Source organism: Chenopodium quinoa, unplaced genomic scaffold (genome assembly GCF_001683475.1).
Source record: "Chenopodium quinoa cultivar QQ74 unplaced genomic scaffold, ASM168347v1, whole genome shotgun sequence".
NCBI lineage: Eukaryota > Viridiplantae > Streptophyta > Magnoliopsida > Caryophyllales > Amaranthaceae > Chenopodium > Chenopodium quinoa.
Window position 1 is genome coordinate 4,260,349 of NW_018742461.1, and position 24,260 is coordinate 4,284,608.

At 34.3% G+C, this 24,260-nt stretch overlaps 3 protein-coding genes across 3 annotated transcripts; 1 reads left to right on the forward strand and 2 right to left on the reverse strand.

Moving 5' to 3' along the window:
* Window positions 1-8,678: 8,678 nt before the first annotated feature.
* On the reverse strand, window positions 8,679-10,714 carry LOC110718459 (protein BASIC PENTACYSTEINE4-like). The gene has a single exon (XM_021897283.1). The coding sequence runs from the start codon at window positions 9,679-9,681 to the stop codon at window positions 8,887-8,889; it is 795 nt and encodes a 264-aa protein (XP_021752975.1). The 5' UTR covers window positions 9,682-10,714; the 3' UTR covers window positions 8,679-8,886.
* Window positions 10,715-14,504: 3,790 nt separating this feature from the next.
* LOC110718859 (polyprenol reductase 2-like) lies at window positions 14,505-18,783 on the forward strand. Its single transcript, XM_021897781.1, has 6 exons — window positions 14,505-15,093; window positions 16,116-16,465; window positions 17,243-17,477; window positions 18,050-18,148; window positions 18,304-18,375; window positions 18,480-18,783. The coding sequence occupies exons 1-6, from the start codon at window positions 14,932-14,934 to the stop codon at window positions 18,582-18,584; spliced, it is 1,023 nt and encodes a 340-aa protein (XP_021753473.1). The 5' UTR covers window positions 14,505-14,931; the 3' UTR covers window positions 18,585-18,783.
* Window positions 18,784-19,064: 281 nt separating this feature from the next.
* Window positions 19,065-22,706, reverse strand: LOC110718860 (NADP-dependent D-sorbitol-6-phosphate dehydrogenase-like). Its single transcript, XM_021897782.1, has 6 exons — window positions 22,485-22,706; window positions 21,294-21,388; window positions 21,077-21,194; window positions 20,580-20,712; window positions 19,993-20,212; window positions 19,065-19,522 (listed from the first exon to the last, which is right to left on the reverse strand). Exons 1-6 carry the CDS (start codon window positions 22,615-22,617, stop codon window positions 19,292-19,294), a joined length of 930 nt encoding a protein of 309 aa, XP_021753474.1. The 5' UTR covers window positions 22,618-22,706; the 3' UTR covers window positions 19,065-19,291.
* Window positions 22,707-24,260: the final 1,554 nt, after the last annotated feature.

Genomic DNA, 24,260 nt, shown 5'->3' on the forward strand with positions numbered 1-24,260 from the left:
CAATGACCACACTTTCCGGAAAAGAAATAACAAATTGACTTGAATTAGATGTCAAAAACAATAATCTTGTAACAACTAACTCATTTTTCTATTTTAAATATCAACCTCTTGCAAGTAAATTAGACTGCCATGATACTAGCTTCACATGTTTTGGTAACACAGTACAGAATCCAGGGACCTAGTAATCAGTGGAGACCAGTGTAATTATGAAACAGCTCAAAGAAAGCATGACACTGACGAATAGACATTGAGAAATTCATGGGAGTACTTGTTTTAAATCGCTAGGAAATAAAACAAGTCAAGGGAAAAACCAGATGAAAAACTCAGTACAAGATCGCAGATATCAGGGAGACAGGGACTATTACGACAGCAAATGATTTGGAGGGGGTAGGGGGGGGGGGGGGGGGACATCTGTTTTGGACTCGATGAATCAATCAAATATCTCTTAGACTACAAAAGCTATCGGGCGTGAGGTGAAATAGTGGATCTTACCAATTTCATTGAAGAAACATTTCTGTCCAACTCAAACTTCGGAAAAAACGATTTCGTGATCAATGACCAACAAAATTCCTTTTTTATCCTAAATCTAATATGCAGAAACCAGCCAAAATTCTACTTTTCTTAAAATTGCAATTTCCACTCCAGTTAAAAAGACCTTATACACAAAGGCTGAGTAGTAGCAAAAGTTGTCAACTTTGTCATGCTCTAGAGTCTAGATCAGATTTTACCAACAACTAACAAGTTAATAAATTATTAAATTTACCTATTCATAACATCTTATTAAAATGAGGATGGGTTAATTTATAACCTAATATCTTGCAACCTCTCGACATAGAAATGTGCCCTATTAACATGGGACGGGTAAAATTAATCAGAGAACAGAACATTTAGTAGAAGAAAGAACTAGTCCAACAAAATTCGTTGTCAATAACATCAAATAAACATGCAAAAAAGCTAAAAAGGAAGAGCAATATATTGGCCAGTACTCCGCGTTTATCCGCCATTATTTTTGTGTTGTTCAACAAAAAGGAAGAGCAATGAATAACCGTATAGGCATTAGGGGTGAGCAAACCAGGTACCCGGTCAAAATTTTAGGACCCGGACTTGGAATTGGTTAGAACCGGGTCCTAAAATTCGGAACCGGAATTGGAATTGGTTAAACCGGGTCCTAAATTTTAGGAATTGGAATTGGAACCAATGGGTACCGGTTCCGGTTCCGGGTACCCACTTATGTATGTAATTGTTAAAATATAATACAAATTATAATTCTTATTTTAGTTAGTATCATTATTAGTGTTTAATACTTATATTTATATATGCATTAAGCTATTTGTATTCATGTTAGGTATTAATAATACTTTTTTTATTGTACAAATTAGATACATTTAACATATTTTTATTATTTAAAGTTTATTTAATTTAGGATATATTGGGTAACCGGGTACCCAACCGGTTCCGGGTCCAAAAAGTTGAGAATTGGAATTGGAATTGGTTATAACCGGGTCCTTAATTTATTACCCGAAATTGGAACCACCGGGTCCAATCTCGGTTCCGAACCTGCCGGTTCCTAACCAGTTCCGGTTCCAATTCCGGGTACCCGGAATTTTTGCTCACCCCTAATAGGCATATAGCCGTATAGGACTAGGGTATTACCTATACGAACGTAAGAAGGGTTTCTACTATATAGTTGTTATAGGGTACAACTATACGAACATAATGCAATATTATTATTATTATTATTATTATTAGGAAATTTTGATTTTTACCACCTTCAAATAACGACTTTATTGAATTTACCACCTCCAAAAAAAAAAAGATTTACTTTACCACCTTATAAAAAAATTAAACATCAGTTTTCCCACCTAAGCCTAACTCTGGTGACGAAAATCACCAGTGGGGTCCGTCATAACAGCTAGTTTTTGAAATTATCCCCAAATTCTCTCGATTTTCCTCCTATTTAAACAACCTTCTTCATTTCCACATCAAATTGTTGAAGATTGAATTTTTTTTTTTGCGATTTTCTTTACAAATCCTTAATTTGGGTAGTAAATGAGCCAAAGTTCATCTTATAATTTGCTTATAGCTTGGTTTTTGGTCTGATTTGTATCCTTAATGGCTTAAGGATTGCAAACAAAAACGTGTTTGATCTTATAAATACCGAATCCGTGGATAAGCAACAACAATTACTCGTACCTGAGCTGCTTCAATTTCTGTTTCCTGAACCTGATTGTTATATGACAGAGGTTTCAGAAAACAATCGGCGACGAAGAATATATTCGACTTCTGGAAAAAAATTGTTCTCGTAATTCGGAGGTAGTGTGACCATTTCTACTGCCAAATTTTCATTGAAGTTAATTGTATTTGAACACAATTACCATAATCTAACCCTAATTTTACTGCCTAATTGAAATATCAAAAACCCCCAAATTAATTTACACTTACATGAACCCTAATTATTTACAATATGAAATTGGGGTTGAATTAATAACAGAAAACATGCAATTTCAATTATACTTAGCAGTTGTAACATAATCACGCAAACAATTACAAAAAATTACAACAGAATTCATGAAAATTGCTTACCTTTTCGCTGTTTGTCGTCGAATTGTTCAATTGATTCAGGGCCGAGTACAATCTTCAATAATTTGATAATTTGAGGATGTGGGATTGTTAAGGATCACCCAAAATCAGAATTTGTGAAGAAAATGGCAAAAAAAAACTTCAATCTTCACGAAATAGATGTAGAAATGAAGAAGTTAGGTTTAAATCAATGGGAAATCGGGAGAATTTGGGGATAATTTCAAAAACTAGCTGTTATGGCGGGCCCCTCTGGCGGTTTCCGTCACCGGAGTTAGGCTTAGGTGGGAAAACTGATGTTTAATTTTTTTATGAGGTGGTAAAGTAAATCTTTTTTTTTTGGAGGTGGTAAATTCAATAAAGTCGTTATTTGAAGGTGGTAAAAATCAAAATTTCCTTATTATTATTATTATTATTATTATTATTATTATTATTATTATTATTATTATCATCTATACTATTTATATTAAAGGGCGTTTCGAATCAAGTTCAAATGCCACGTGACACTCTCCCAACTTTATTTATTGGCTATTACTTTATGTCATTACACATCTAAAAATTTAGAAACACAATTTGTATAAGAATCAAACTCTTGACCACAAAGTTAATACAAACTCTAAATAAACCTGGTTCACACTAATTTATTGTGAACCACTAATATTAAAAAACACTATGGTTATTTTATTAATAAAAAATCACTATATCAAAATAAAGGTTATTACATTTAAATAAAAGTCATTGTGACATTATAAAATCTATATAAGAGGTTATTTTTTTACAAGAAATTTTTAATATATTAGTGAATATGAATAATAAGGATTTCCTAAAAAAATACAAAAATATGAACAATAAAGGTCATTACGTCCAATATAACATTGCATTTCAAATCACACAATTTTTAATAAAGGTTACTATGGTAATAATAAGGTTATTATGTTAAAATGAGGGTCACTATGTTCAATATAACGTCAGTTGCGTGTAGAGGTGTCAATTCGGCTAAATGGGTCGGGTTTGAGTCGGGTTAACTCCGGTCAGGTTAATTTATTTAAAAAATATTATCATAAATAAAATTAATTTATTTAAAAAAAAAACATTATCCAATGTATGATTTTGCATAAAAAAAATGCTACGTGATTTGAATTTTTTTTGACGAGTAAGTGATTTAAAAATACTAATGTTTATATGAGTAATTTTTATATCTCAAATCTTTTTAAGTAATCATGCATCACATAACCTTCATCTAGTACTCGTAATAATAAAAAAGTTAGTACTTAGGGCATGTTCTGATTTATTGAACTGAGCTGAACTGAACTTAACTGAACTGAATTGAGCTGAACTGAACTAATTTAACTGTATATGAGAGAAGAAAATTAGGAATTGAACTGAACTGAACTGATCTGATCTGAATTATTTATGAGAGAAGGAAATTAGGAATTGAACTGAGCTAAACTAAACTGAATTAAATTGAAATTAAGCCGAAGAGAACAAGTCCTTAGTAACCCCTAATGTTTTTTTTTCCACAGTGAATTGAGTCACAAAAATGATGAGATTCACTGTACTTTATGGTGTATCATTGGTAAGATGATATTTATAGTATTTCAATTAGCTACTCTACTCTACTCTTGATGAATTAATGATCACCTAAATACTATATTTAATTTTCTTCTAAGAAAATACACATGACATTTATTTTTTTATTTTATTTTTTGAGAAAGACGTCCCTGAGGACGAATTATTATTAGTATTCAGAACTTCATATAATATTGGGTATCCCGTTTTGTTAAAATTAATTTTCAAACCAGATTTTTGGGTGCAAAAATAACAGAATTATAAGACATTTATTATGAAGATTATAATTAATTTCATACGTAAGAAATGTTGGAAGTTCCTTCAAAAAAATTAAAAAGAAATGTTGGAAGTTCCTTCAAAAAAATTAAAAAGAAATGTTGGAGGTTTATCAAATTTTTTAGAAAAATCAAGTCTACATCTGCAATATTAAGTTGCCTCAGAATAATCAAAACTTATTCTTAACAATTAACTACTATGCATTATTGATAAAATTGCTTTCTTTAAATGATAAAAAATCAGATCTCAATGAGTTAAGGCACTACATGTTTTATTGACATGTTACCCTTATAAATTATCTACGACCCCGTAATCGCTTGCTTACGTAAACTCTGTAAAAGGTACGCTAATACTATTTGATGCACGATAATATCTCTACAGGAATATAGCTCATTTCCATCGGAAATACCTAATATTCTGTCGAAAAACTCATTTTCGACGTAATTCTATCAGAAAAAGTTGGACGGAAAAGACCTTGTTGGGAAAACATAATTTTCTGATTGAAATTCCGTCAAAAATGAGGTTAACGGGAGAAAAAGTCATCGGATAAAATTTCTTTTAACGGATAAATTCCGTTGAAAAGTTCTAATAGATTGGTTTCAATTGTATAAATCTGTCAAAAAATACTAAAAAATAAAACAACACCACCCCCATCCCCAAACCAAGTCCCCACCTGCCCAATCGTTGGACCACCCCCACCCAACTAGCTCCCAACCCACCACATCACCACTTTTATCCCAACCCACCTTCCATCCCCACCTAAACCCACCACCACCCACCCCTAATCCTAAGCCCATACCCAGACCCACCCCAAACACTAACCCCATACCACCACCACCTTACCCTAACGCTAAGCCCACCACAACCCAAAAAACAAAAAAACTCACCACCCACGACCACGACCAGCCAAATCCACCAATGCAACACAAAAAGTTGCAAAAAAAAAAAAAAAAAAAAAAAAAAAAAACCTCAAAAACTAAAGGAAAAAAAAAACACGTAAAAAGTTTTGTGTGAGAATATACTTGTCATTTGAAAAAAAAAAACACTTTACAAACAATAATAAAATATGATGTTACAAATGAGCAAGCGAAAAAACAACGATGATATATCCGATATGAGCATTCAAAATTCATCTCCCGAAAGGAATAATATTCATCACTACTAACATCATCAACATTATACGGAGTAGATAAAAAAAACAAACAATTTTAGTTTTTTTAAGGAGATTATAAAATAGTTAAACGGATTGGGTCCGGAGATCCAGATTCGTTGTTTTCAATAGGTTCCGAATCCGATCGGATTCGTCGGGTCCAAAATTTGAAGACCCATATTAGTGAAAATTGGATTTGGATCCACGGATCCAGGTCGGGTCCAAGTCCACTGTCATCCTTACTTCAAAGTCTGCCACATCAGCTTTCCACTAACTTTTCAATACTTTTTTATTATTCAGATTCATACAAGATTTTCTCTAAATTCACATATTATTCCAAGACTCACTCCAGACTCATTTATCCTTTTTAAAATATATATATTTTTTTTTTGTAAAATATCTTTAATTATTTTTTTAAAAATTATTGTAAACTTATTTTTCAATGACATTAAGTGTTAGGATAACATACTTCTTTATATTTGCAACACGTTTTTTAGACTTGCAATGTTAGGAGCTTATTAGTGAAGGTAAATAAGGCATAATAATTTAACACAAAGATTAGAGAAGGATTAAACATTATGTGTAAAAATTATTTTGAATAATTTATCCATTTACAATATATAATTTAGATCTCAAAATACATGCTATAAGATTGTATTACAACTAACAAAGTAAGTAAATAAAAACGAAGGGAGTAAAAAACAAAAGTTCATGTTGTTTACAAATAAAAGTGATGGAAGTATTTTGTGACAAACTTTATAAGGAAAGCTGGAAAGCAGTGGAAGAATTTTAACGATGAATCAACGCACGACTAAACCGATTAATAAGCACATTTATAGAAGCCAATTAGGCGATTATTAGTACATACGAAGTACATTGGTAGTCCATTTGGACATTTAATTAAGAATTTAAGTAAAACATCAAAGAAATAGGTAGATAATCTAATTTATTAGTTGACTAATTCAAGGAGGATACATATCATTTTAGATTTTGTTTAATGTTTCCCTAAAAAGAATATTACGGTTATGAATGAAGCTAAGCTACTCTTTAACGTTATCCCATGACCAATTTTGCAAGTGGTACTCTTCCATAAGAGGCAAACCTTGTAACATCTCATCAAGATCAACGTTAGAAACACCACCATCACCATTATTGTCAAAATTATAACCAACATTAGCATTGCCTCCAAGGCATACACCACCGCCATCTCCGGCTCGTGAAGTAGCCACCACACGTGATTGTTGTTGTCGTTGTCGTTGTTGTTGTGGTTGTGGTTGCTGTAGTGGTGGTGGTGAACTACGCTTCCTCTCTTTTTGAAGAAAAGTATCGTAGGAAGTATTTCCTATCCATGCAACAGAAGAGTTAACACCCGTAAGACTTTGTACCATAGATTTGAAGTCCTTAGCTTCAACCTTGACACGACGGGTTTCGATAAGTGTTACCTTCGTAGGCCTAACACATTCACCATTTCCTTCCATAATAATCAAGCAAATACAAGTATTTTGTAAAACTTCTAATGCTTAGTATCTCTTTTTTCTTTGTTTTTTTCAGAGGTCAACAATATTTGCTAGGTATTTATATGGAGTAACATTTTATCGTAACGCGCGTGCAAGTTTGATTTGTCACATATATAAGCCGTAGTTTGAAATAGGGAAGACTTTGAAGTTGATGATGAATTGACCAAATTTTGGAAGATGAAGAATAAAAGAGGAAGAAGCTAGGTGATGATAAATGAGAGGAGTCTTCTATTGGTACATAACTATTCATGATTCAACAACCATGCAAGTTGAAATAAGGTTGAAAAGGCCAGCTTTTTTTTTTTGGGTTTATTATCTAATATACTTGGTTGATATTTGTTGCTTCACACTAATCACTAGAACAGTAGTACGAGTTCCTATATATTTTTATGTTGCATGCAATGCTTGGATGATTGCCTGATTGGCCTTGGTTCAATCGTACAAGAAGGAGAAAATTCCCTCTCATAAAATAAATTTTAAGCCGTCTAAAATTATACGTAAATATACTTTTTTTCTTACAACAGAAATATATGCATACAACAAGGAGAAAATTCACCCTCATAAAGTGAAATTTAAGCCGTCTGAGATAATATATATATATATATATATATATAACAGAAACATATGCATACATGCGACACTAAAAAGTAACGTGTTTTAGGACTTTTAGGAATATTATTCATGCAATCATGCTAATTGAGTTGTAAAGCTTGTGAGAGATTCGAACTTGATTTATTTAATGCGTGATCAAAACCCAACTTGAGTTGAGCTGACTTGAAACTTTAATATGTACAAGATGACGAGAGCAAGATTTAGCTTGACTTGAGAAGCTCGCGACAACTCGATATTTTTATTTTTATTTTTTAAAGATAAGTAAATATTGTTATGTTAAGTGCAAGTGTTAGCATTATTTGTTCCACATTGAAAAGAAGCGGACTATTTTTTTATTGTCAATTGATTTTAGGATGAAACCTCGCTTTGGGCTTTGGTAGTGAGTTTTTGGATCTCTCTCCCTAGTCACTCCCCCATTTGTTATAACAATAATCCCCCATTCGTTATAACAATAAGGCATGAAACAACCTAACTATGACACTTCCATCATGAGCGTATAGTTTTTGATGCTCTACCGCCAATACTACACACAAGGATTGATAAATCAATTTTTTTTTTTTTTTTAATGGAACATTCTTTCATTTGGACTTATTCAAAAAACAAAACAAATGACTGAATGAAGGCGGCCAAGTAGCTTTGAGACAACTAGTTATTCTAGCAAGAGGCAGGTACCTTCTTGCATAGTTAAACCGAGCGATGAATTGTATATTTTAGCTTTGAGCAAGAACAGTAGGGTGAATGATATAATCAAATTTTAATCGTCGTCTTTTCAAGAATCTCTTCATGTACCCGGCAGATTAAGGGAGGGGCAGCGGATATGTTCACTGCCGCATGCATCTAGGCATATGACCAAAGCTTGCTTCGCACAAAAACTTCAGTTTCGAAATAAAGAAAACTTGCTTGCTAGTTGCTAACACTGCCCCATCCACACACTAAATTTCTAGTTGCATGCGAAATTACCACATCAAAGAGCCAAAAGTAGTCGGTTTATATCATCATTCATCCAGTTTTACGCAAAAAGGATCACTGCACTGATATGTACACTTCTTGATGGAGTACACTCAATGTACTCAAAAGTTAGGATGAAGCATTAAAAGCAAAATAAACCTCATATGGATTTGGGAGGAATATGAATCCTACTAGTTAAAATTAATATTATATTAGTACCTATGTCATTAGTCATCTCTATTTGATTGATATGTAGCGATTGGTGCCATGTTTAGACCAGCGATCCTTTAAATCCACAGGATTAGAGAAATCAAAACCCTCCGATGCTAGCCCACTTAGCAACTTTGAGAAGGCACTACCGCTCATTTTCCGACCACCCAAACGAGCAAATTTCTTGTTAGGGACAGGTGGGAGAGGATAAGCTGACATGGTGGTGGTACAGCAAGATGACTGCCAACCCCCGTTCCCCCACTTGTAACACTGCCGAAATACCCCCGTACATGAGCAACCAGGGGCTGGCATAATGGTGTCATCATAATCAACTCGATTCAAGCCCACATTTTGACCATCCCAGTCATTCTTCACCTTCAAGTGACCAGAAATCTGTTTCTCCCTCGGCTTCCTTGCACATCTCTTGCTCTCCTTCACCTTCTTTGTCTGAGGCAGCTTGTTACATTCAGATGGAACTGCAGTTCTACACAAAGCATCAAGTATTTGCATTTGTTGTGTGACGAAAGGGAGATCAGCCAACCTACTGGTTCCACATTGAACTCCAGGACTCAAGGGTTCCCTCATAGAGTTTTGAAGGGTATGGTAGGCATTGTTTCTTTCTGTAATAGCTTCATCACGTTCTTTGATTGCCAAGTTTCTCTGTGAGACTGCTAATTCTCGCTCTTCCAAGGCCTTTTTCTTTTCAAGCAAAGCTATTTTCATTTCCTCAACTGCAGCATCTCTCTCAGCCATGATGTTCAAAAGGTTCCTGTTCATATTCAAAGCATTCTGCTCCTTAATCTGATGCTGGTATGCAATCATATTCCACTGTAATAAAAAAGAGATGAGTGTAACAACAGCATTACTATTCAAAACTTGTATTCGTCCAAACTCTATTTTAAGGAGGGGAGACTGGAAACTTTTAAGAGCAAGAGAGATCTAGTTATGGTTGCTTACCGGAGAATGATCCCTGAAATTATCACACCTATGCCTTGCACCTCCTTGCTGCCCCCCAGCATCCATAGAATATCAATAAGCAAAGTTATTGCTAACCTGAAGTAATTTGTTTCAAGGAGGAAGCCAGATTTTGTTCCAGATTACTGATGCACACCAGCATTTTAAGAAGAAAATTAGATTCAAAATATTACAACAACAAAAGAACAAATCAGGAAGAAAACTTTGTATTTGCCAGATTTTCCACGTTGCATTGGCTTTAAAAAAAATAAATAAAAAAAACCTAACACCCTTATGGTGAGGGGCATCACGATTAAATTTCCAAGCAAGGGGCTGTGTTCAATACAGAGGAAAATATTTTAAGCAAATTTTACTCCTATGGAAAGTATAACTCTATGAAATTAGGTTACAAAACTACAACTTATATTGTTTGCTTCTTAGCTTCCTTGCCACATAAGATACATAGAAAAGGGAAAAGACTAAATGGAGCCATGGAGGGGAGGAACTAGGGAAAAAATCAGAAAAATGTGGCAATTCTTCCTTGAAAAAGGAAAATCGTTTTCACCGGAGGGAAGAAAAAATAAAAAACACTCAACCAAATCTAATGGTTGTCAACCCCATAAACTAAATGGAAGAATATGGGGAAACCAATTTTCCTATAAGAAATTTCCTCCCATCAACAGTCTAGTTGAGCGAGTTTTTTTTTCTTTTTTCTTTTCTAGCCTACTAAATTATGCTTCAGTTGGGCATGCCATTTTTATTAAAGTGATACGGTCATGCTTCATCAAATTAACATCTCATGCTCATCTAATAAGAAACCTTAAAGCTATCTTAGACTATGTTCACTTGGTAAAGCAAACCAATGGCAACATATGGAGTAATCTTTAGACTCATTACGAATTATCACAGGACAGAGAACTTCAACATGTTAGACATTACTTACACTTAAATGATGTAATTCTAACATGTGGTCTTGAGCACCTGCTGTCAACTTTGATCCCTAATCTGATGCCTCAGTTGGCATAAGCAACAATAACTTTTGTTCTACCACTAGATATTGTATAGATTCAAAATGGCAAGAAAATTAAACAAAAGAATAGAGGTAGGCAACAGAAGCAATGACTTCATAAAAATGTTATTAAATATATGCCGGCCTTGCATATTAATTGCTTAAGTTCTTAAATCTTACTGTATACAAGCAATGACCACACTTTCCGGAAAAGAAATAACAAATTGACTTGAATTAGATGTCAAAAACAATAATCTTGTAACAACTAACTCATTTTTCTATTTTAAATATCAACCTCTTGCAAGTAAATTAGACTGCCATGATACTAGCTTCACATGTTTTGGTAACACAGTACAGAATCCAGGGACCTAGTAATCAGTGGAGACCAGTGTAATTATGAAACAGCTCAAAGAAAGCATGACACTGACGAATAGACATTGAGAAATTCATGGGAGTACTTGTTTTAAATCGCTAGGAAATAAAACAAGTCAAGGGAAAAACCAGATGAAAAACTCAGTACAAGATCGCAGATATCAGGGAGACAGGGACTATTACGACAGCAAATGATTTGGAGGGGGTAGGGGGGGGGGGGGACATCTGTTTTGGACTCGATGAATCAATCAAATATCTCTTAGACTACAAAAGCTATCGGGCGTGAGGTGAAATAGTGGATCTTACCAATTTCATTGAAGAAACATTTCTGTCCAACTCAAACTTCGGAAAAAACGATTTCGTGATCAATGACCAACAAAATTCCTTTTTTATCCTAAATCTAATATGCAGAAACCAGCCAAAATTCTACTTTTCTTAAAATTGCAATTTCCACTCCAGTTAAAAAGACCTTATACACAAAGGCTGAGTAGTAGCAAAAGTTGTCAACTTTGTCATGCTCTAGAGTCTAGATCAGATTTTACCAACAACTAACAAGTTAATAAATTATTAAATTTACCTATTCATAACATCTTATTAAAATGAGGATGGGTTAATTTATAACCTAATATCTTGCAACCTCTCGACATAGAAATGTGCCCTATTAACATGGGACGGGTAAAATTAATCAGAGAACAGAACATTTAGTAGAAAAAAGAACTAGTCCAACAAAATTCGTTGTCAATAACATCAAATAAAAATGCAAAAAAGCTAAAAATTCTCTACTACTAGCAAAATTTCTAGTAAAATCACAAAGAAATCACCAAAAAAAATTCCCTCTTTTTGTTCTTTCAAACCCATGTTCCTTGATCATACCCAAACGCCCACATTGCAATTCTACTCCAACAAATTAATGGAAGTACAAAAAAATATACAAGTATATATCAAAACCCTCAAAAAATTTAGTATTTTTGGCAATAAAATCTCAAAATAAAACCACCCCATTACTCAATTTGTGCGTTTTTGTTTTGGGTGGGAAAGATACAACATAATATTGGGTAATTTTAAAACATTAAAAGACATGCAAAAAGAGAAATTGAAAAGGACACAAAAATTTATTCAAGAAGAAAGACAATAATGAAATAATTGTAAGGAAATTCAGAAGAAAGTGACATATAATTATGGAAGAGAAGAAGAAACTCACCAAAATTCTTAAAAAAAGAATGAATGATCTGCCAAAATTACCACATTTAAGAAGCGCAACAGTTAAAAAACCCTTGCTGAGAAAGTTAGAGAAAGATGAGTAATTTTGGAAGCGCAGCAATTTGTGTTTGGTAGGACCGTAGGATTTTCTTACTTGTATACTTCTTCTGTTCTTTTTTTATCGCATCACTTACTATTTTAGAAAGTTTACTCATTATTGCATCATTTTCTTTTTAGGATAAAAAATATCTATGTTCACACTGCAAATACCCAACATACCTTTACTTTTTCACACTTACTTTTTATTTTATCTTACATTACATGGACAATTTTGTATTTTTACGTTTCTCTCTCTTACTTTTTTCCACTACCAAATTTTGTCCCCAGAACCCTATGATGCAATAAAACAAAAACGGAGGAAGTATTACTTCCATTTTTATTTTGTCAAGGCAAAATTGATTTTTTTTTTGTTGATGTGGTAAAAATTTTGGACGAGCTAAAGGTTAAGGGTTTCATACTCTTATTTGATTTGATTTGATTATATGATCCGAATTATTTCAATTGCATTAAATGGTGCCGTGAAAAGAGTGGAAATTTGACACAAATCAAAATCAAATCACTCTATTAGATGACAATCAATTTACTCAAGTCATTTACTTGAGTGAGCATGACAAGTTGATTTGGGTCACATTGGTGTATCCTGTATCAACCATCAGGGTCTTTGGGGTGGTAGTGTGGCTCGACCCAATTCCAATCGAATCGTGTCAGATTGTCAATTAACCCATGTGCTAAGCTTATTGTGGCATCTAGTGTCATGTTGGCTAATATTTTTTCCTTAAGTGTTGGTGTGTCGGTTCATGAGTCGGCTATTTTGCTTCATATAACTCATTTCTCTAGGTCAATTGCAATATAATGCTAGCGAGGTAGACATAATATTACCAAGTTCGAACTCTTTCAAATAGGCCACTTGTTAAGCTCTTACAACTCATTTGATTGATCATTGATTTTGTACAACTAAACCATTTCCAATTTAGGAGTAGCAATATAATCTTTGTACCAAAACAAAGATTCCATTCATCAATGTGGGATGTGTATAAATTAATGTCGAAAATTACTAACTTTGTTAGTTAAAGTCATACGAGTAATATTCAAGACCTATGATTAAATTTTGTCTGCATAATCGTCATAATGTATACTCTTTCTCAATCAAAATGTATTCCTTACAACCACTAATAGTCTAACGCCCCAAATTAGGCTTGATCATAAGTGAAGTCAACTATTGAGCTTTAAGCTAGAAGTCAGTTTTCGGAATTTATAATTCTAGTCGAGTCGGGTTAAAAGTGATCAAACTTTATACACCATATCAAGGCCCTGTTCTTTAGAGCTGCTCTGCTGTACTTTGCTGAGTCCTGCTCTGTTCTGCTTAAAAATAATAATTAATATTGAATTATTATAATAATTAATATTTAATAATAATAATAATAATAATAATAAATAAATAATTATAATAATTAATATTTAATAATAATTGATTTTATATAATAAAAATTAATAATTTTAAAAAAAATAACTAATATTTAAAGATTATAATAATAATAATAATAATTAATAGTTAATAATAATAATAAATAATTAATATTTAATAATAATAATAATAATAATAATAAATAATTGATATTTAATAATAATAATAATAATAGTAATCAAAATAGTGATAATAATAATAATTAATAATATTATTAATAATAATAATAATTGATTTTTTATAATAAAAATTAATATTTTAAAGATAATAATTAATATTTAAAGATAATAATTATTAATTTTTAATAATAATAATAATAATAATAATAAATAATTAATATATAATAATAATAAATAATATTTAATTATTATATAAAAATAATAATAATTAATATTTAATAATAATATTTAATGATTATAATAATAATGCGATGATAATAATAATAATAATAATAAATTGTATCTGGCTTCCCACTAATTTATTGTAGGTTATATGACTTTAACTGTTTTTGAGATAATAATAATAATAATAATAATAATAATAATAATATAAAATTTGCTCTGCTCTGCCTAAAAAAGTTCAAAAGAACAGAGCCCAAGTCAATTGTTGAACTTTTTAAGTAAAAAATAAGCTCTCTAGGCGAAGGATTCTTATCCGAATCGGGTCAAAAATATCAAACTCTTTACAACCCCCTCTCCTTCACAACAAAGTGTCTCTACCATCGTTCATTCATACGTTTCCGGTTTCCGTTTTCCTTTCCCCTTTCATTGAGTCAATTCCCTCAAAAACTAGAGTAAAGAGCACTCGAGCACATGTAGCTTTAACTAAGAAACCCCTAAAAAGATCAAAAACAAAACCCCCTTAATTTGCTCTTCCCCCAAGCTTAGTATCTTCTTCATCCCACCAAAAATCATCAAAAGCTGGGTCTTTTGATAGCTTGCAGTGCAAAAAACTGTTGGGTAATCCAATCTGTAATTGGGTTTTTTTTTTTGTAGAGAGATTTAAGGTGAAAATGGAGTTAGAAATTGAAAGATTACTAAGAATGGCATGGTTAGCAGGGATTTTGCCCATATTAATTGCTTCATTCCCATCTTCTCATCTTAATTCTCTGCATCATATTCTTCTTGTGTTTGCTGGTCGTGGCAAAATCTTCAACTCATCTTCTCGTCTCAATGTAATCCTTCCTTCTTCTCTTTAATTACTGTATATTTAATTTCAATTCTGGATTTGATTGCATTTAGTTCGTTTGAAAATTGCAGTTTATGTTCTGGGTTTTATTTTTGTATTATTAATGTTACAACTTTAGGTTTATGTTCTTTGGATATTTATCAAGTGGTTTTTTTTTTTTTTTTACAAAAAAAAAAATTTGATTTCAATTGTTTGAGTTTAATTTGATACTGCTTTTTTCTTTCGATTTGGATTGATAAGATGCCCGTTTGTTTGCCTTGGTTTAAGGGTTTTGACACGGTTTAAGGGTTGGGTACCCCAAATAGAGATCGATGGAACACATTTTTATGTTATTAGATGAACTTTAGTTATTCGTATGTAGAGAGCCACGAAGGCAATGATGTTGATGGGATATGGGTACCAATATCACCCGACTTTACTGACTAAGCTAGTTGACATCCACGTTAGTGGTTGAATTATGGTTGATGTAGGATCGGCAATAGATAGAAATGAGGAGCTGTTGAGTAATGCAAATTAAGTTGTTCATCTATCTCAAGGAAATAGAGAAGGAAACCTGGGTTTTATTGCGGTCAATCATTGTCTTGGAGATGAAGCTACATTTCCTAGATGGGATTATTACCTTTAAAGCGGGAGTAGGTAACTCCTGAAGTGAAAGTGATCCCCTATCTCAGTTGAAGCTCATAATTTAAATTGAAAAACAATACTTAATATGAGTACTAATTTATATTTAAATCACGATTTTTGCATGAGGTTTCTGATTGAGGAATCTGAACTGAAGCTTCTAAACTTCTGATTAATAATTACTATATGTTATCAAGCATAGCCAGAAATGGCAATGTGTTTTGTTGAATCCTTACTATCACATTTGTTGGCTTGACCATTTCAGTTTAATGCATGTATGAAATATGTTTATTCGAAAGCATTAGACCTCTTTCCTTATGTTATAGATTGGTCCTTTTATTTATGGAAAATCATCTTTCTAACATGAGCCATTCTGTTCACTTGTAGAAACTCACAGTGCCGCAGAAATTTTTCTCTCATTTCTATGTGTTTGCTGTAATATGGACATCATTTTTGCTTCTCGCAACTTGGGAATATGCACATAAAATTGGATCCTTGGTTTCAGAAGCAACATCTCACTCTACTGTTGCCAGTTACTTGACTGGAGGCTCACACATTTTTTCCATTTATAAAACACAATCAACTTCACTGGAGCACAACTTCAGAATTTGGCGATCAGTCTTTCTTCTTATTTTGATGGAATTTCAAATGTTGCGGCGCTTGTATGAGTCACTATATGTGTTCAACTACAGCAGTACAGCCCAAATGCATATCTGCGGATATCTAACGGGTTTCTTGTAAGATGCTCATATCTAATGTGCCAAAGCTCCCTGAGTTGAATAGCCATCTTATTAATGATACTACTTATCTGCCTGCTTCAACTGAGATTTTGTTGGCTTTGTAAATAAGCATGAATTATTCTTGGTACGATACATAATAGGAATAACACACAGGAATGCTTATCTGTGCTATCCCTGGTAAATGACGATTTTTCTGGATGTGTTAGTGTTTTTGTCATTTTGTGTCAATTCTGTTTGACTGTCTTTGATATTAATATCTGCAGTTGCCTCTTTTCTGATCCCAGACTTCCATTGTAGTTTTGGTAAATTACTTCTTGGCTGTGCTCAAGGTTTGTGCATAAACTATATGATAGCTTAATTAACCACGCAGTTGTTTATGCCACCAATAATCAGAATATTAGGATATAGAAAGACCTTTGACGTGACATATCCTAATTCCTCACTTTAGTGACTATAAAAAGCTGGACTTGTTATTCAATAATAATTGGGGACCAGTTTGCACTTGAAATGTGTTTAAGACTTGAGTTGCACTTTAGAATGTAGATGGGACTACAACTTGCTAAGACAAGTTTTTCTGTAGGCCATTGTTAGCTTTTATGTTTGTTTAACAAATTGATGATTGATTCAATTAACTTGAGATGCACATTGTCTTTGCATCGGTTGTTTATAATTACTGTTCAACAGATTGAAATGTGCTTTACAACTGTTTAATCTATTTCATATTAACTTTAAATCGACTGCTCTTTACCTTACATGATGTAATTTTGTGTTTAGCTTTTACACAGCCGCACCACTGTCCCTTTGCTGCAATTGTGCACCTGAAGTATTTACATGTGTAGCAAACAGAGTTGCCGAATTTATTGTGAAAGGAAAAGAACACATGCCACCTGTAGAATTTCAATGGTTGGAGTTTCTTAGTCCTCTACTGAAGCTTGGTTGGTTTCAATGGATTGGAGCAGTCATTTTTTTCTGTGGTTGGCTTCATCAGGGTCGTTGTCATGCCATTCTTGTGAGTATTGCTTTTTGAAATTTCCAACTGGCCTGAAAAAGAGATCTTGAGATTTGCAAACTTATTATTACAGTAATTTGCTTGATATATGCTATTTGTTCTAATGACAATTAGCAAGTCTTTCCCTAGCTAAATGATTGGGAAAAAAATAGTTACAACATTAGTCCTCTGTATACTAGATCATAATCATTCAGAGCTGTCTTAGCTTAATTACTTTGACATTTCACGTATGCTTCTCTCTTCCATTGTCACGGTGCTTATTACATCGTAAGTTTTGAAATACAGTGCTGTGAGTTTCATCACAGGTCTCCATGTGTCTTCGGGGAGCCTTATGATACTTTCTATGGGGTCAATTCTGTAGGCTGTAGTATATAGGGATTTCTGACATCTTGGCTCTCAGGTTTTAGTGATTAGAGGACAGTCTATTTCTTGGATTATTTGCCATTCTATTAATAACCCATTTACCCTTAATTCTGCTTATTAGACTATTAGTTGTCTTGTGTTTGGTTTACAAGCTTTCTGTTGAAGATAATTAGTGTTATACTAATGTGAAATTGCTAATAATATATCAGGGAAATCTTCGAGAAGTGAAGGAACAAGATAACGATTATCGAATCCCTCATGGTGACTGGTTCGAAGTTGCCTCGTCTCCTCATTATCTTGCTGAGATTGTAATGCTTCTTCTCCTCCATCGACCCCCTCCAATCTTCCCCCCCCCCCCCCCCCCAAAAAAAAAAAAAAAAAAAAAAAAAAAAAAGCCACTAAAGTAAGATTTGCAATGTTTCATATGTTCTCCTTGGTAACCCTTGGTTGATTCATCATGCAGGTTATGTATGCCGGTCTTGTGGTTGCTAGCAAAGGCCTAGATCTGACAGTGTGGTTAATGTTTGCATTTGTGGTAATTCCTCTTACCTTGAATTGCATATAGAAAAGCTATTGACATTTTGCTTGGTGTCTATATCTGTAATAGCTGAGAAGGTCTAATCCAATGGTTCGTGGCAGATGGCTAATCTTGTGTTTGCAGCAGCAGAGACACACCGGTGGTACAAACGGAAATTTGACAACTATCCAAACAACCGCTATGCAATTATTCCCTTTGTGTATTGACAATAATCGGTGCTACATTTGTACATATAACATTATAACCTGAAAAATGTCCGTGATTCATCTGTTATAACTCTCATTAGAGAAACAGCGTATAGAAATTTGTTCACTGATTCTGAACTTCATGTATAATTTTTGCCTTGCGGCTCACATTAAAATATTAAATGGCAATACTGAGATGGTCTAGATTCGGAACGTTACACTTTACACTGCTTTCTGCCTCTTTGTAGACAAGCAATGCCTGCGTTCAGGGGGGGGGGAGCCGGAGGGGGTCATGAACACTATTGAGATTATTGGGGAAATGGGCCTCATTTCAACAAAGACAGATTATGGCTTATGCAAAAATGATTCAAAATAAAATTTTCAATTTTTAGTCAATTACGGTGAATCTTTTATTATAAGTGGTTGGGACAATAGTGATAATGGAAACGGAGGAAATATAATAAAATACGTTGGCAGTTAAGTGCATATACGGCTGAAGAATTAACGCTAAAATGAAGCCTGATAATTTGCGTGACAAAAGCATTAAGGCAGTGAGCTATATAAGCTCAGAGTTTCACAGATGTGCAAAGTTATTTATTTATCTTAGCTACAAATGATACTTCCATGCCATGAAGCAACAAATGGATTATAATTGGAATCAATCATTAAGCATAGACATGTCCCTTTAATAGGTCCTAAAGTCTTGTTCGTAACTGAGCACTTCAGCTTCATGCATACAAATCTATTCCCCAGAACTTGGCTGGTTGATTGGTCCGGTATTTACGATCCATGCTTTTGATCTGTTCCATGTCTTCTTCAGTCAGCTCGAAATCTAGAACTTGAAAGTTCTCCTTCAATCTATAAAGTTTGGATGACTTTGGTATGACAATTGTATTGCGCTGGATCCCCCATCGAAGAGAAATCTGAGCTGCTGTCTTTTTGTGTTTCTCCGCAAGACCCTGATCATAAATGAGCAGGATTAGATGTGTAGTAGCCAACCAGATTCAAAATGAATTACTCCATAAATTTGTTTGATGTTTCCCAAATCTTCCAGAAGAAAGGACATAACACCTGATATCCTATGATCTTCAGATCTTGTCATCTCACAGTTGTGGTCTTTGCAAATTTTGCAGACCCCAGTATTTGAGACATTTGTATAGTGGAAAAACTTTAAATCATTCAATGAAAGTCGCTCTAGAAAGCCTCTTTGCAGGAGAATATAAAAAATAAAAATAAAAAAGGTTGAAAGCTGTCCCAAACAATTCATTTAAGGAGTGCCTAAGCCTTTGAACAGCTTTCTTTACGTCTGCTTTCCGCACAAAGGAAAATATTGACACGATCCATTATAAAACTAGAGGCATAAATCTTTAATATTGCTTGATGCCTACAGAAATAAGACAATATCTGCATAAGGGCAAATGGAAATTACCTTTAGAACTGGATCATCCAAGCAAGATACTGTCCCAAACCATTCGGTGTTAGCAGCTGCACCTCCTAGAGGAGTATGGGCGGTAACACAGATTCCATGCTTCTGACAAAATTTCACCAGAGAATCACGTTGGAAGTAAGGATGTGTTTCGATCTGGTTCACAGCAGGCTTGATTTTGGAATACGCTAAACAATCTCTTGTCAAGAAGACGTCATAATTACTGCAAGCAGTTTCAATTGTTAGTGATCTAAACTATAATTAGCTCAGGAAATTAATGTAAAGTTTTCCAAACTGTTAAACAACGAAACACCAAAGCCCAACAGGAGTTGTAGAGAATCAAAAACACACTGACATATTTGAAGTGCAATGCCAACAATTTCAGATACTCTGTAGTTTCATAATGGAATACAAAGATTACCCCAGTTATTACGCAAGTATCTAATAATACGTCTTAAAGGGTTATGTAACTAATATGATGTCTATACAAGGAAGGGAAAAACATAACCCTACTATAAGGCAGTAGGAAGAACACACTTTTCATGTCAGACACAATCAAATGAGGTTTCAAGTAGCTTCATCTGAGTTACCTGATACCAATGCTGCGAGCTAAACCCTTAGAAACGAGATCTTCCATGGCGTGCCATGTGGTCTCCAAGGATATGGTAGTGTCAATCTCAAGAACACCATCCTTATCCAATGCACTTGCAGTGGTACCAACTCCTGTAAGAACATTGTACAGAAAGAGCTTAGCTTTGTATTACTAGAAATATATCAGTTGATATGTTCCCTACATGAGTACATGACTCCTCTGAAAACATATAAAAGACGGATTTACACAACTAATGACTTAAGAGTGCTAATCCAAGAATTCAACTACTGCTATAAGGTCTTCAAGTGACATCTTAGACATGCATAGCTCTTGAAAATTAAAAAATCAACTGTAAGCCATCTTATAGTATGAGACTACGAATATTGACCACATCCATCTTATAACACTGCACAAAAAATGTAATTTGAGTTTGATCCTCAACAATCTGTTGTCCCTAAATAACCGTAGTAAAAGGGTTGAGAATATTAATTTTACCAGTATGCTTCGTGGCCACGGGAAAGTGAACTAGGTACAGATCCAAATAATCAAGTCGAAGTTTCTTCAAACTGTCTTTGCAGGCTTCAAGTACATGTCCATGGTCAGAGTTCCACAGCTGCAACAGTATCATACATGATATATGAGTGTAATGTTTATCTGGTGATCAAGATATCTTCCAAAATAGGAACTTTGTCCCCTTTCTTAATAGACTAACCTTAGTAGTAATGAAAAGATCCTCCCTCTTAACAAGCCCAGTTTGAAATGCTTCAGCTAGTGCCTCCCCAACCTCAGCTTCATTCTGGTAATCAGCTGCAAGAAATCTTACGCAGTTACACATCTAAACCTTTCAACAAAAATCTTAAGATAATGCGTAGTACATCGTAACAAACATGAATACATGAGTACTATTTTTCTACTTGTTCTAATGTTCTTGCATACAAGTCAGTTTTGAAATATACTGACCCCAGAATTAGAAAATAAAATAGTCATTCTGAACCAAGAAACAATAGTATAGAAACATAAATCCAACAACTACAACAACCACCCTCCTCACATGTTGAGCCTATGAGGCTTCCATTCATGAGAGCTCAAGTTTATAGCTCTAACTCATGCTCAAGCCTAGCTCACCACTCAAGACTCAACTTTCCATAGTGAGTTCCAACCAATGAACCAAACAAACACTTGCTCTATAGTTATAATATTCCTGCTTTCAACTTTTTGCCAATATTCTAAGACCTTTAGAATAATTTTGTTAATTCCATTGTCACCCATAAGTCATAACTCATTACTCATCTACTCTTTTCAATCTTTACAATTTATCAAGCAGACAAACACTCCAGCTCACCAGCTTCACCTGAGTTAAGTGGTACTCAACCTACTAGCTTTATTTATTATGGTCTCAACTCTCAAGCCTCAACCTAGCTTATCTTGGCTTAACTCGAGCCCACTAATTTCGGGTTTGACCGAGCTGAGCCGGTAGCTAGCGAGCAGGACAAGCTCATTATCATCCTCAGCTAAAACTGTAAATTGTAACAGCCCTATATAAACAACTTATACATAAACAACTATCTCCCAAAACTGCAGCAACAGAACAGATATACACTTGCACAATTGAATAAGCATACTAAAAATTGCAACAAAACATTAACACAGACATTTCAACCCAATAACAAAGGTAAATTAGACATAAATTAAATGGGTTTGCGTTGTATTAAACTAATCAAATACAACTAATTTTAATTAAATCATACACCAATTTATACTCAATACTATCTAATAAAAATCAAAAAAACAACAGATAAACCACAAAATCCCCTTAAAAAATCTGAAACACCCACCAAAAAAAAAAAAAAGGAAAAATTGAATCCGGGTATTTGCATTAGAACAAAGAAGAAAAAGATGATACCAGCGCAATCAAAATGTCGGTAACCGATTTGAATGGCGTTGAGGATGAGATCTTTGACATCTTTCTTATCCATTCGCCAAACTCCAAGGCCAACAATGGGCATTTTGAATCCATTGTTGAGTGTTATCGCCATTTTTATCTGTTTTCTTTGTTCTTAATCTCTAAAACAGAGAAGGTTTGAACAAGAGGCGTAGAGCAGTAGCAGATGAAACACACGTATTTATTTGTTGTACCTTTCACTCAGTGTGACTCGGGTATCATGGGGAGATTTTTTTTATGTGAAACGCTAAACATCGCCCGCAATTTACCATATAAAGCCCACAAATATGTTATGATTTGACCATTATGTCCTTTTGCTAAAATTGAGATAATCTCGGTGTAAAAAATGTAGAGCCGTATTGGCTCGTCGGGGGAGACCGGATGGCAGGCCGGAGATGCGGGGGACGCCGGAGGTACGTCGTCGTCGACGGAAAACGAGGTAAGTGACCGCTAAAATTCACGGTTTACCGTCGTAGTGGCTACGGCGCCTAGGGTGGACGCCCAAACCGTAGCCTGGACGTCCAAGCCGGACGCCAGAACCACCAGAGTGGCGTCCAAGCTAGACGCCCAGACCACCAGAGTGGCGTCCAGCCCAGACGCCCAGACCACCAGACTGGCGTCCTGGGCAGACGCCACTCCACTGGGTGAGGCGGCCCTGCCAGGCGCCAGTCCAGTGGGTGTGGCAGCCCTGGCAGACGCCACCTTTAATAATTAATTTTTATTTTTTCCTTTTTGATTTTGTTGTTGTTTTTTATTTAATTTTTTTGTGAAAATAAAAAATCGAAAATGAGTTTTTAAAAAAATTCGAAATGGGTTTTTTGTAAATTAAATTTGAAAATTCGAAATAGGTTTTTTTAAAATTAAATTTGAAAATTCGAAATGGTATATTTTTAAATTTAGTTTGAAAATTCGAATTGGGTTTTTATAAAAATTAAGTTTGATTATATATAATTATGTTTTTTTTTTGTGTTAATTATGTGGAAATATAGAAATTAAATGTATTATCCGTTAAATGTATTTATTGTAATATATAATTGATGCAGGAATATGGTGGAGACGGAAATGATTACAGTGAGATATTTGGACATGATGGTCCATTCGAAGAAGCTCAACAGGCGATTGATTGGGCAAAACAGGTTGCAATTGCAGCTGGATTTTGCTTGGTAGTAGCAACTCATAAATCTCAACGGGATGGTAGAATGGATCGCATTTTGAGATGTGACCGTTATCGCAAAAGAGAAGAAAGAGATTTTCGTACAGCCACTCGGTTTGACACAAAGCGGAAAGGTTGTGGGTGTGAGTTCAGAGTAAAGGTTCGACAACTACGGAGTCGTGACGGTTGGGAAGTGATAGGTTACTCTAAATGGGGGTATCACAACCATGAGATGATAGTATATGAAGAGGGTCATCGACAACTGAGCGGCTTAAGTCCTGCTGCGAAACTAGTTGTGAAAGAAATGAGTGATGCTCAAGTGAAGCCTGCTAAAATATTAGCATCTGTGTTAGAGAAATTTCCAGAAGACCATCCAAACCGAAGACACATCTACAACGTCAGACAGCAACTCAGGTTTGAACGGTCAGAGGGAAGGAACCCTATACAGCAGCTGCTACACCAGGCACAATCACGTGGTTACATGTTCTGGTTTGATTCTGATGAAGATACAGCGGAGGTGACTCATCTTTTCCTTGTGCATCCTGATTGTGCTGATATGATCAAGTCTTGGCCATTTGTGATTT

What these genes read in the sequence shown, in the direction of transcription:
- LOC110718459 (XM_021897283.1), bottom strand. Translation starts at nt 9,681, where the DNA reads ATGATTGCATACCAGCATCAGATTAAGGAGCAGAATGCTTTGAATATG.
- LOC110718859 (XM_021897781.1), top strand. Translation starts at nt 14,932, where the DNA reads ATGGAGTTAGAAATTGAAAGATTACTAAGAATGGCATGGTTAGCAGGG. An exon ending in GTCGTTGTCATGCCATTCTT is followed by an intron (nt 17,478 to 18,049) that starts GTGAGTATTGCT and finishes ATAATATATCAG; the next exon opens with GGAAATCTTCGAGAAGTGAA. An exon ending in GGTTAATGTTTGCATTTGTG is followed by an intron (nt 18,376 to 18,479) that starts GTAATTCCTCTT and finishes GGTTCGTGGCAG; the next exon opens with ATGGCTAATCTTGTGTTTGC.
- LOC110718860 (XM_021897782.1), bottom strand. Translation starts at nt 22,617, where the DNA reads ATGGCGATAACACTCAACAATGGATTCAAAATGCCCATTGTTGGCCTT. An exon ending in CCGACATTTTGATTGCGCTG is followed by an intron (nt 21,389 to 22,484) that starts GTATCATCTTTT and finishes GATTTCTTGCAG; the next exon opens with CTGATTACCAGAATGAAGCT. An exon ending in GCTCGCAGCATTGGTATCAG is followed by an intron (nt 20,213 to 20,579) that starts GTAACTCAGATG and finishes AACTGCTTGCAG; the next exon opens with TAATTATGACGTCTTCTTGA.